The sequence below is a fragment of the Platalea leucorodia genome, assembly GCF_965183815.1.
Source record: "Platalea leucorodia genome assembly, chromosome: 15".
NCBI lineage: Eukaryota > Metazoa > Chordata > Aves > Pelecaniformes > Threskiornithidae > Platalea > Platalea leucorodia.
In genome coordinates, this window is record NC_138837.1 from 186,156 (window position 1) to 199,694 (window position 13,539).

General features: G+C 39.0%; 1 protein-coding gene across 8 annotated transcripts in view; it reads right to left on the reverse strand.

The window, feature by feature from the left end:
- RALGPS1 (Ral GEF with PH domain and SH3 binding motif 1) overlaps nucleotides 1–13,539 on the reverse strand; it is a 155,317-nt gene that overhangs the window by 26,670 nt on the left and 115,108 nt on the right. For all 8 annotated transcript variants that reach the window (XR_014229803.1, XM_082327151.1, XM_082327152.1 and 5 more), the window contains 2 exons: nucleotides 8,940–9,077; nucleotides 7,206–7,299 (listed from right to left, as the gene is read on the reverse strand). Coding sequence is in view for 7 of the 8 variants with exons in the window: in XM_082327151.1 (XP_082183277.1) it covers nucleotides 7,206–7,299; nucleotides 8,940–9,077 (232 nt within the window). In the remaining variant the exon portion in view is untranslated. The remainder of the gene's footprint in view (nucleotides 1–7,205; nucleotides 7,300–8,939; nucleotides 9,078–13,539) is intronic.

A 13,539-nucleotide genomic window follows, 5' to 3' on the forward strand; every position in this document is an offset into this window, starting at 1 on the left:
ATCTATCACTTTCCTTACTACCTTGTCTTTCATGTACACAGAGTTTTATGGGTAATACCTTCCAGTCCATTCTTGACAGTATTTAAACATTGTCAACTATGTTTTAGTGTGAACTAAGTTAACGAACCTATGGTCCCCTTTCATGTTTTAGGATTTCTATTCTTCTGATAGTACTAGGTTCTTTTAACTATCCAGTGTAATGTATTTCAAGTCAGTAATGAATCATTCCTTTCTAGACTACTTTTTCTTTCTGTCAACATGATTTCCGTGACCAGGAAGTGGCAACATGCCTCTCCTAGAAGCCAACAATGAGAAAGTTACAATAATATAACTCAGTGCACAATTCAAATGTTAATAATATGGGAATTCCTTGCAGTATAGAAAAATGGCAAAAAAACTTAATGAAGTCCTTCCCTGTAAATAGGGCCCTATTGTGTGAATTTATCTTCCGTGTCTGCAGAAATGTTCCAGTTGCATCCCTTGCACAGTAGTTACTCCTTTGTTCATTTTTAAGGCTGATCTGCTCCTCACTATATTAGGGGCTTATTGTTTCCATGCTTGATTTTTGCGCAGAAAGCTTTTTAAAAAAAAATTTGGTTTTAAGACTCTCCTGCAGAACTGTGCTATTTACAGATATTGAGAAATTTGGGTATTAAGCTCATTATAGTGTTAGCTCATATTTGACAAATCAAAGTCCTTATGCAAAACAGAACACTCATTTCAACTTGTTTCACATAGCAGTTGTTCTCCAAACAGAAGCAGACAACCCTTCTCCTGCTAACACGCCACTGTTCCACAATTGCTAATTTCTTTCTTCTATTTCTGTCTGTACAAGGGAGCTGTTACCCATCCTTCCCCACACATGATAACTGCATGTTTTAGTTTCTGGCAGCTTTGAGGAACTCATCTCTGATGCTCTTTCCTTGTCCTGTTATCAAACAGATTACTCAGTTTTATTAGCCCCCTGTGGCAACACCCACAATTTATTTGGTCACTGTGGAAACATTTGTCTAATAAGCCCATTACAAGAAGATATGACTGCAATTCAGTCCATGTAAGCTCTCCCTTTTACAATAATGTGATTTGTAATGCATTCCTCCTGAAAATTTCTTGTTTTGTTAAGACTAAAAGGAATTTAAATTTACATGTAAGGATTACAGACTAGACTCTTATTCTTAAGCATGCTGAACTGAATCCTGCTAATTAAGCAGGTCCAGTCTATCATTTCAGACAACTATTTACAGAATTAGGTATTTTTCAGAGCAATTGTGGCAGGACTACCTCACATACCTGAGGAGGCCACAAATCACTTATCCAACTTTACATTTTTTATCAACTTAATTAGCTTACTATGTATCAAGCTCCAAGACCCAGTACAACTCTTACATGTTTGAAAAACAGCACAGGTGAAATACTGCCTATGAATATGTACATAAGGGGAAGTGCCATGACCTGCTATCAGATTTAAGGGAAGAGCATTCTTATACCTTCTTTAGTTATCAGAACATCTGACAAAAGCAAGTAAGATCAACTTCCATGCAACTACTTGCACTATATATTATTTCTCTCTGTTTAAAAATATTCTTGTAAAGAAGAAAAGGGGACGATAACAGCAGAAAGTAAGACTTAACACCTTTATGCTTTTAACAAGGTTTTAGAAAGAGGTGTGGTATCATTAGACAATCAAGAAAGCACTTGTGGTGTGCTGCACTTAGAAGTTCACTGACAGAGCAACAAGTGAGCCTTTAGTGCTATAAAATGAGATTACATCACTCTCCACTGGTCATCTCTCTAGAAAACGTAAAGCTAGATAATGTTGTTTATCTGTTTGGTTATGTTAAAGTACAGTCTGAAATCTTAGCCCTTGCTAAGTCTCTGATAGTTTGGTCATTGACTTCAACAATGCCAGAATTCTGCAATGTTTTCAAAATGACAAAAATGCAATTTAGCTATTCAACTTTGGAAAACACAGGATGTATTAAAAGAACAGCAAATAAATATGAGCCTAAATTTGAGTTTTGGTAAATGTAAAATACTCATGCCGACATGTTTAACAAAATATTTAAAATAAACTGTGAGAAAAGGGAATATATTCTGACAATGAGATGTCATTCCTGGACCACCTTCTCTCCTCTTCCCTCTCTCCACCAGAAGGCTGGAAACAATCAAAACCATTTTTATTTCAAAGAAGTGATACTGACAGTCAGTGCAGTTTCAACCAGTCTTGGCTTGTTTGTCTCCACCCAAATTCATTTTTGCAATTCCTCTGAGGCTGCATTTTCCACTGAGAAGCACAGGTTACATGCATGTGCACGCATGCTCATCTGCTCTCACCTCACCACATGTGCATATAGTTATGCCAGCAGCATGAGCAATGTCTCCCAAACAGCACTCAGAGAGTCAGAATCTTTGGCCCCTTGTAGGTTTAGTGTGATACTATCAATAGGTCTGTGCAGACTTGACACCTGGTGTGCTTACAACCAACATTCATCATTCATATCCATCACGTACCAAATTATATTCTCACAGCTCACTGTCCCCAATGATACTCACTAGTATTACTACAATTAAAAAACTACCTTTGTTCCAGCATGCCTAATAAACCACTCATAACGACATTATCTTTTTTGTGTTTGCACCTGTATATGATCAGAAATTCATCTTACAAGTCACTATATTCATCCAATATCACAGCACTGTTGGAATTAGTTTTTTTCAGGAATTTTTTTCAAAACTAAAATCTTTGCTTTACCACGGTCAGGAAGCCTAGTCTTAGTGCAAGGTCTAAGTGCTGACATATGAAATTTCAACATTCCAAAATTATACAGCAAGAGTTCAGCAAGAGACATGCCAGGATAGATCCTAGATATCAACCTCAGAAACTGCCCATTAGAAACTGAAATTCCAAAACTGAGGAGTTAGTATTAACAATCTAAGGTGAAACAAAAACTAGAAGTAAAATCTCTAGGAAAAAAATCAGCATAGAGATTTACTGAATTAACAAACCACCAATTTACCTTTGGGAATCAAGACAAAGCTTTAAAGAACAAGGCATAGGGAGAGTATGTGAAGGCTTTGTTCTTGGATAGTAAAAAGATGATGTAAACAATTTTTTTTTTTTTAAAAGCCTGATACTCAAAATATTTTCTGGAACGTGTTACGGCTGGTATGCTCTGTAAAGTAAACTGGACCTCTATCCCAACCTAGCCTTAAATAACACTCTGCTACTGAGTGCTGCCATATAGCTCATTTAAGAGTAACCTTCCCAATTAGCAGGAAAAGAAGAACCTAACATAATGCAGAAAATAAAACAGGTAGCCAGTCTTGAACATAGTTCTGTTTCATGGGAGTATGCTCTCCAGTACAGGATGAAACTACTGCTAAGACAGTAAAGCTACTTTTACTCAATTCTCCTAATATTAAGCAAGTGAATGAAGACAGAGAATAGCCTTACTTGAGCAAGAAATTTAGCTGCTCCATGAGGAGGCTGAACAAAACTTATTCATCTGTCTTGAGACAAAGAAGATCTAAGTTGCAATAAGGCAGTGCAGTCCTCAAAGCTGTCACTCAGAGCATTTCTGACCAGTATTTGTGTATGAAGCAAAATGGGTCTGACATATCTGGAACATTTTGGGCTGCCTGTGTAGCACTTAAACAGTAGGTTCAACAGTTTCTGGAAACTTCACTGTCCCTGAGAATGTGCTGTGGAAGAGACAGCCAAGTCACAACTATAGCTATTGATCCATATGGCCACTGGATCACTAGAAATCTCAAGACTAACACTGAAGGTTTCCCCCTACCCCTGCCTTTGACAGCAATTCTTGGTGGAAAAGGTCCAAGGAATATAGCTGCCTAGGAGGCCTATTTAAGATGGACTGTGGCCAAGGTTCACTGTTATAAGTACTAATATTTTTAAGCACCTGCCATACAATTCCTGTTACCATAAGACTAAAACCAATATGGTGCAGCTGGCACTTTTATAGCAATATCATTGTCAGGAGTCAGTATAATATTTTAATTGCCTATTAATTTCTCTTGGATGCTTTCCCATAGCATCCTGCCTATCTGAATCTAAATTTGAACTGATTTTTCTGTAAATCATCTTGCTAGTATATTGGAATATCAGTGTCTTGACTAATATGCTCTAAAGAACTGAATTACATGTATAGATAGCAGCCTACAGAATGGGATTCCAATCCTGATTGTCCTGTCCAGATAACATTGTAGTACAAATAACAGTCTTCAAACTGGCTTTACTCAAGGAACAACTGTGGAGAATACCAAGGCCAATTTAGACCAAGAACAACTGTGGAGCACCCCAGGCCTGACCTAATGATACCAAAAGGTCAGCAAAAAATTTGTTTTGGAACCGCTGCAAGGCATGGCAGGTTAGGAAAGGATGCAGCATGGTGCCACAATGTTTGGATAGCACTGTCTAGCTCAGGGAAAAACTGCATATTTGGGGACAAGCACGCTCCTCAGATCACTTCTTACACTCCTGGAGGAGGAAAAATATCCTGCAGCAGCTGCATCGTGGTATCTCTGAAGCCCATTGGCTGCCAGTGATGCCCTGAGATAACAATGATTAGCAATACATTTTGGGTATAACTGGAAGGAATCCTGATGCTTTAGGTCCTATTTCTGTCCCTTTAGTCTTGTAACTAGCAAATGTTATAATTTCTCAACTTCTGCAGACAACAGTATATGGGCTGAGCAAGACAGATCTATTATTTTTAGGATATGACATAATTGTCAGGGGTTTTCTGGAGTGTTCCTACTTGCTGACAAGCACGAACCTAAAGCAAGCAATTGGACTGGCACAAGAAATTGCAGAGAAAAGCTTTGTTTATATAAAGTGGCTGCCAAATTTTCCTTTTCAGTGTAACTGAGGTTCTCATTTGGTGAAACGTGTGTTGGGATCCTGCCAATACATTTTGGGGCAACTATCTAAGTTTCTCTCCCTGACAGCCTGGTACTGTTCTCCCTGCCAAAGGTCAAGCATACATCTCTTCAGCATACACTAATGCAGTCCCTGGCTCAAAAAGAGTGGTCACTGGAAAGAGAAAGACAGAGGAGATTCTTTCCCCCTATAAAAACTTAGCACTCTCTGCCTTTTTAAGGCTTACAGTTTCTTCTGGCATGGGACTAGAAAATGCTATAAAACTGAAGATCCATTAGGGAAAACTGCAAAGAAAATGTGAAATCAAATGTTGAAAACAAAATCCAAAAACTTCTTATCAAATACAAAGATGGAAGAGGAATGAGAGTTCTCTTTAAGGGTAGTTGTGATGAGTTTTGATGAATACAGACTTTAATTTAAAGCTTTATTCTGATGAAACAAACACGGTAGAAAAAGGCCAAAGTTCTCCAATGTATACAAACTGCAGCAACTTTACTATGCTAAGAATCAAATTTTTCCCTCTTTTTAATACCTCTCGTGACTTCAGTCCAGTTTTCATAGAATCATAGAATGCTATGGGATGGAAAGGACCTTTAAAGGTCATCTAGTCCATCCCCCCTGCAATGAGAAGGGACATCTTCAACTAGATCAGGTTGCTCAGAGCCCCATCCAGCCTGTCCTTGGATAGGGCATCTACCACCTCTCTGGGCAACCTGTTCCAGTGTTTCACCACTCTCACAGTGAACATTTTTTTTTCTTGTGTTTAGTCTAAATCTACCCTCCTTCAGTTTAAAACCATTACCCCTTGTCCTGTCGCAGCAGGCCTTGCTAAAAAGTCTGTCCCCATTTTTCTTATAAGCCCCCTTTAAATATTGGAAGGCTGCAATAAGGTCTCCCCACAGCCTTCTCTTCTCCAGGCTGAACAACCCCAGCTCTCTCAGCCTTTCCTCATAGGAGAGGTGTTCCAGCCCTCTGATCATTTTTGTGGCCTCCTCTGGACCCGCTCCCACAGGTCCATGTCTTTCCTGTGCTGAGGACCTCAGAGCTGGATGCAGTATTCCAGGTGGGGTCTCACGAGAGCAGAGCAGAGGGGCAGAATCACCTCCCTCAACCTGCTGGCCATGCTTCTTTTGATGTAGCCCAGGATACGGTTGGCTTTCTGGGCTGCGAGAGCACATTGCCAGCTCACGTCCAGCTTTGATAAATTTTTGATAGGGAGTAGGGATGAATTTGTCTTTTCATGGCTCTATCTCACTTCTGACAGACATCTACTGAACAACACCATAAATTATTTTTAGAATAAATATATAACATTTTGATTTGTGTGTCACTATCATTTTAGTCATCAGGCCATCTGATCCTTTGTGATATCCAAATCATCATCTACTTTGATGAACCCTTCCAACACTGTTTTATTAGCATATGGTCTAAGTACACACAAATTCTGAGACAAAGTTCTTAACTAAAGTATTTAATAAAACTGGTAACAAGACTGGTTTTAAAGAAGTTCATTAGCAACCTTGCTCTCCAAAACATATTTTAAAATCTTTCATACCACCATTGTATTACTGAACATCTGGTTAAATACTTTTAATTTTGTTCACCTAAATAGAGGTACTATATTTGTCAATGGCTAATTATATAGCATTGCATCTGCCTTGGTTGAGTTATTTAAAACCTCGGCCACTAGACCTATGATTGAATGTGCTAGTTCTTTCAGAATTATTGGCCAGGGATTACCACCTCCTTTAACTGGAGCACATTCACATACTGACCAATGTGCTCTATGGTGTCTATTTCACACCATTGCGTGGGTTAGCTCTTCTTCACCTCTTTTGTAAGCATTGCTTTAACAGGCTTAAAGCCCCAAAATTGTCAGGTTTATATCTTAAATACCAGTTTATTAAAAATAATAATTTGAAACTGGAAGATGTTTTGAATATATTATTTACAATAGCACAGAGTCAATCCCAGACATCTTGGAGATGGCTTTAAGGTTCCTTAACAAAATTCCCAGAATACAACCATTATGTAATAGAATAAAGACTAGATTTTCATCTTCTTTCAACTTTTATAAAGACATTTCATTTTGGAAATCTGGTTAGAGTCATAAAGGAAGACTGTCATTCTGGATTTTACTCAGGCATCCTGGTATTATGAGATCCATTAATAAAATATTAAGAACACCAGACAAACCCCAAAGCATCTTCAGACAATGGCTTTTTAGTCAACTCTTAATCAAACTAATGGCCAAGCGATCTTTCCATTAAATTCCCCAAAATCTGAAGAAAAGAATAGCACTTACTTATAATTGTCATCTTCTACAAATTTCTGAAGTTCTTCAATGTAACGGACAGACTTCAAATACTTTTGCACATGGGGTAGTGTTGTAAGATGATCTGTGGAATGTTCAAACAAAAAAAGATGAACATTTACACCATCCAAAATTAATTACTCTTTCAGGTTATTCTTTTCTGGTTCCTATGGCTGTCTTACTGGAAACAGAATAAATCAGGCAGAAATATTACTTTGACTTGAAGAAGATGTTAAAGATTTGATTGAGCAAAAGTGATGCTCAATCGTTAAAACATAGATGCATTTCATCATCATGAAATCTAGTGGATTTTATTGTATGCTATCTCACAAGTGGAAAAAAGGTATTTGCTGCAAACCCTGCTTGAATTTTGTGCTCACTCTTCTGGGAAAATTAAAGCCTCCAGCCATGGCTGTTAGTGATTCTCGCATGAACATGAAGCGAAGAGACTTAAAAATTACAATGCTGAATACCGAGAAAGACAGACACTAAGTTCAGAATGACAGAAAAATCCTTTGATGCATGCTGCATGGACAGGAACATGCCTTGTAGTATCTAACTTAACTTTCATGCTCTCGTAAAGACAACTGTTTTAAAGGCACCCATTATTCCAGAATATTGTTTCTTCAAGGCCATACTTTAATTTTCATTCTGATTTAAAAAAAAGCACTCAAAATTAATGCATAGCAATGCAGGAAGCCGTGAAAACTGTAAAAAGGAAAGGGTCAGTGAAATGAGGTTTCTTTGTCATTCAAAGTATTCAAAGACAAAAACGAAACTCACAATAAGAACATGAGAACTGCATAATCTAGCTATTCAGAATCATACATTATTATGCCTAGTCCCTACCTTTAAATACTTTATAATACTGAAGCTGACAACAAAGGACAAGCGCTGGATACTTAAGCATACACAAGTAATTTCTCGCAATCTAACATTTAATTTTTTTCCATTCAAAACGCTCCAGAGCTGTAGCATTTAAATGTTCTGAATTTATCTAATTGTACAGCTGCTCTCAAGGTTTTCCAGCTTGTTTCATGTTTAAATAATAAAAAGTCATGCTAAGTCACCAACAATACGCTGAGTATTTGTCAAGACCCCAAACCCAGCAGTTTCTTGACATAAGGGTTCACTAACAGGCTAGAATTGCAGAAATGAATTTTAGAGTAAAATCTTGTTAACAAAAACAAGCATCCCCCTCATGTTCCTCACTTCATCAACAAGTGAGGTATGTGGAAAAGCTTAACACACAATTTAACAACTGTCGTATAGATTGAAATATTTGTATTTTGTTTTGCAGACATATCATCAGGATACTAACAATAAAATTATAATGAAATTAACACATTCTGCACTCCAAAGACATCACATCTACTGCAAAGGAAAGGAAAGATATTAAGATAATTCACTCTGACTGCCTCTGGTGGAAACAGAATATATCCCAAATGCAATAGCTGTACTTGAAAAGTATATCATTTGTAGTCCACATGTTGCAGTAAATGCATAACTTCTGTTATAGCTCTTACAATTTAGAATACATGCTTATTTGCATAATTTACTAGTAAGACTGAAACTGCACAGAAGCGGAAGCTACATCACTTAGTGTTCAACTCTACCGATGTTAGCCTCTTGTGTTGCCTTTACAGAGGGCCAAAACCTGCTTTCACAATGTTGTACTAAACAAAGTTTAGTTAAGGCTTAATAGGTATAACAAAATTTACCAACCATAGTTACAGGAGTCTTGCAGATCAGCTATTATTCGGAGAATATTGTTCATTTGATTGGATCTTTGTTCATTCTCCATAATGCTGCCTGAAGCGGGATATGCAGAATCAATGTAGATTAAATCCAAGAGATAAATTCCTGAAACAAACAAACCAATCAATCAACTGATCTAATGTTTCAAACAGAAATAGTTGCATAATTTTTAACGAACATAACAGCCAGCAACTATTCACCCCTACTGTGGTCTGGGGCCATTAAACAAAGGAGAGCTTGGGATTTGCATGTTGAAAAAATTTCATAACTAGCGCTTGAGTTCTATGACACCTCTTAAAAAAAGACCAAAAAGATTTTCCTCATGTGCGCTTATATAGGCTAATGTCTACTATGAGCAATTTGCAGGACCATAGCAAGGACACTAAAAAAAAGAGAGTGACAGCTGCCATGAACTGCTGATGACGGTACAGGCAGCCTGCGTGGAGCTGACAGCAAGCACAACAGCCTCTGGCCACAGTGAACAGAGTTTAGCACTGCACTGTAGTGCCTTCTAGGTCTGCCACTATTCACTACATTAAGATATTAGTGCATGTTTTGGCTGAGGATCCAGGCTGCATTTGCTAGAAGACAACAGGAAATGAAATTCAAGTTTTGATTATGTGATGATTTAAAAAAGCATAAAAGAAAAGGTTTTTATTGATTAATTTCTTAATTGAAAAAATGGCATAGTTATTTGCCTAGGCCTGGACTTCTCAGTAAATACAGAAAGATGGTGATTATTGTAGTTGCCAAAAGTGCTGATTGTTCTTATTTGTATTGCACTTTTCCAAAGCACTGGCTGACTAGACAAAGTGTCATTTTTGGTTGGTAAAGAAGCATATACAGAAGTTGTGTGTGGCAAGATGTCAGCTATCTTCATCATCAAAAATATACCTATGTCCAATGTTTAGTAAGCAGGTATTTTGCACAGTTAGCCTCTGTTGTACAGAACTTTTACCTTTACAAATTACATAAGAAAGAAAAAGGCAGGCTTAAGTCTGAAATTAATTCATGATACAGCATAACATTTGTTGCATGGCGCCAACTGCTTTTTATCAACACATGCCATTCAGTTTCACACATACCATTATGATTTGTAGCGGGCTTCTTTTACAGCCCTAGAACAGTTAGAAAGCAATCACAAAGGGAAAACTACTGACTGGGAAGTACATACAATATACAATCATCAAGTTTGAGAAAACTGAATCATCACTGAGATTGCCTAGAAAGTTTTAGTTTTTAACTCTGGAAAACTAAAGATAATTCTGCAACAGTTTTGCAAAACTCATGAAAGCTACTATGAAAGCATAAAGCAAGAATCATCTGTTTGCTTCAGTAACTAATTGAATGCATTTAAATAAAGATGAGGAAGAGTAACACTCTTGCCTTTTCTGAGAATACTTTAATCAGTTTTAGTATTTCAATTGTATGAATGCAGGGAAGGAGTACAGAGGCTCTGAGCGTGTGTGTAAAATTAATTTCTTTTAGGACTTCTAGTTATGCTGTCTGTTGATCAGGCCTTTGGTCCAGATCATAGGAAGGAACCCAGTTGTAATGCACAGCGCTTCATCTCTTAGGGAAGTGGAATAGTTAGTCTGCTAAGACAGAGTTGTAACGATACACTTCGTCATCTCCAGTGTGTCCTTGGCCACATGGTCACTCTGTGACTAAGACCTCCTGAAATGAGTGAGGGCAATCACTGTATAAAGGAGACTTGCTGCTCTTTTGCCTCTTCATGGAGCCATGTGACAGCCAGACATACCCAAACCAGACAATACAAGAAAGAAAGTGCAGCTTCATCCATTCTTAACATAGGTTTTACTTTTTCTTATTAAAAAATCCCATAACTGCACACTCAATTTGCAGGAAATACAAAGTGCTTAGATTTGTAATCATATAACATTGAACACAGGTTTATGAGCAATTTATACAAAATTTACGCAAATAGAAAGCCATTGCCAGTAGTGATAAACAATAATGAAGTGGATGCAACCCAAATACTGTAATACCACTTAGAAGAGAAATCTTTTATATACAGTCTTCAATATTCTTTCTTCTACTGATAAAATGAAGTGCAGATCAGATTCTGCTGGATGTGCATTTCAAAGAGGAAACCACAGTTTATACAGTGAACTTAGAGCAAAATATAGCTAAGTTCTAGCAGGATTAAATCAATCTTTTTGCATCTCAAAACGTAATGATTATGTATGAATTAAAAAAAAAAAAAAAAAAAAAAAAAAACAACAAAACTGTGCACAATGATGTGCGTCACTTGCTATGATTCTACTAAGCACTCCAGACTGCATGAAAGCTTGGACCAATGGAGGCAGCTCAAAGCAGTAGTCCTTTATCTGATTTTCGCACATCGTATAGAGACAACTGCTAGCTAAAGGTAGAGACACATTAATCAATTTTTTTGAGTTGATACAAACATGGTCAAACTATATTTTGTAGCTACTTACTATTTAACTGTTTTGAGACAAGGCTCTATTAAAATACACTCTCATCAGCTCCTTTCTCTGCTTATCTTGAAGCCTCATAGCTATCGATGTCGAGCGTTGGTTAGCAACAGTTCATGGTCCATCGTGATCTTTCAATCATCTCTCAGCAGTCCTGCCTAACCGGGGAGGTCCCAGCTGACTACAAGTTGGCAAATGTGACACCCATCTACAAGGAAGGCCAGAAGGAAGATCCGGGGAACTGCAGGCCTGTCAGCCGGACCTCGATGCCGGGGAAGGCTATGGAGCAGATCATCCTGAGTGCCATCACATGGCACATACGGGACAACCAGGGAATCAGCATGGGTTTATGAAAGGCAGGTCCTGCTTGACTTACCTGATCTCCTTCTATGACAAGGTGACCCACTTAGTGGATGAGGGAAAGGCTGTGGATGTTGTCTGCCTGGACTTCAGTAAAGCCTTTGACACCGTTTCCCCACAGCACTCCCCTGCAGAAACTGGCTGCTCATGGCTTGGACAGGTGTATTCTTCACCGGGTAAAAACTGGCTGGATGGCTGAGCCCAAAGAGTTGTGGTGAAGGGAGTTAAATCCAGTTGGCAGCCAGTCACAAGTGGTGCTCCCCAGGGCTCAGTACTGGGGCCAGTTCTGTTTAGTATCTGTATCAATCATCTGGATGAAGGGATCGACTGCACCCTTGGTAAGTTTGGAGACGACACCAAGCTGGGTGGGAGCGTTGATCTGCTGGAGGTCAGGAAGGCCCTACAGAGGGATCTGGACACGCTGGATCAATGGGCTGAGGCCAACTGTATGAGGTTCAACAAGGCTCAGTGCTGGGTCCTGCACTCGGGTCACAACAACCCCATGCAATGCTACAGGCTTGGGGAGGAGTGGCTGCAGAGCTACCTGGCGGAAAAGGACCTGGGGGTGGTGGTTGACAGCTGGCTGAATATGAGCCAGCAGTGTGCCCAGGTGGCCAAGGTGGCCGATAGCATCCTGGCTTGTATCAGAAATAGTGTGGCCAGCAGGACTAGGGAAGTGATCGTCCCCGTGTACTCAGCACTGGTGAGGCCGTACCTCAAATCCTGTGTTCAGTTTTGGGCCCCTCACTACAAGAAGGACATTGAGGTGCTGGAGCATGTCCAAAGAAGGGCAACGAAGCTGGTGAAGGGTCTAGAGCACAAGTCTTACATGGAGCGGCTGAGGGAGCTGGGGTTGTTTAGCCTGGAGAAAAGGAGGCTGGGGGGAGACCTTATCACTCTCTACAACTACCTGAAAGGAGGCTGTAGCGAGGTAGGGTTGGTCTCTTTTCCCAAGTAGCAAGTGACACGACAAGAGGAAATGGCCTCAATTTACTCCAGGGGAGGTTTAGATGGGATATTAGGAAAACTTTCTTCACCGAAAGGGTAGTGAGGCACTGGCACAGGCTGTCCAGGGAAGTGGTTGAGTCCCCATCCCTGGAGGTATTTAAAAGCGGGGAGATGTGGTGCTTAGGGACATAGTTTAGTGGTGGACTTTGCAGTGCTAGGTTATCAGTTGGACGTGATGATCTTAAGGGTCTTCTCCAACCTAACCCAATCCAACCTATCATTCTATGATCAAGAACAATTTTATTTAAAAACAAGCTAAGTAGAAATATTCTAATCTTCTGTTAGATCTGAAATAGAATCATTCTGAAAATACACTGTAAAGTTTGTACTGAGGCAGAATCCACTGGAAACAATAGCACATGGCAATTGTCATGCACAAGCCCTTGAGACAGCTTTGTAAACTGCAGCTTTTTCAACATTTCACCTTATCATTTAATTCACATATTCTTCTAATAGTTCAGTAACAGCACTGTCAGAATATGCTTTCTGACCACTTGCCACAATAAACTAAGATTTATACTTTTCAATTCCTGTGAACTCTGGAAAAATCTCTTAATACATCACAGAACACATACATTAACTAAAATATTACAATAGCTATGAACAGTGTCACAGAAGTCTGACTCAACATCCGCAGCCTCCCAGAATATCCCCTGAAACACCTTCCTCCAAATCGCAGAAGAAATCAAAATCAAACTAAAAGCTCTAAAAGCCCAAACACAGTATTGTGATCCCAGAAA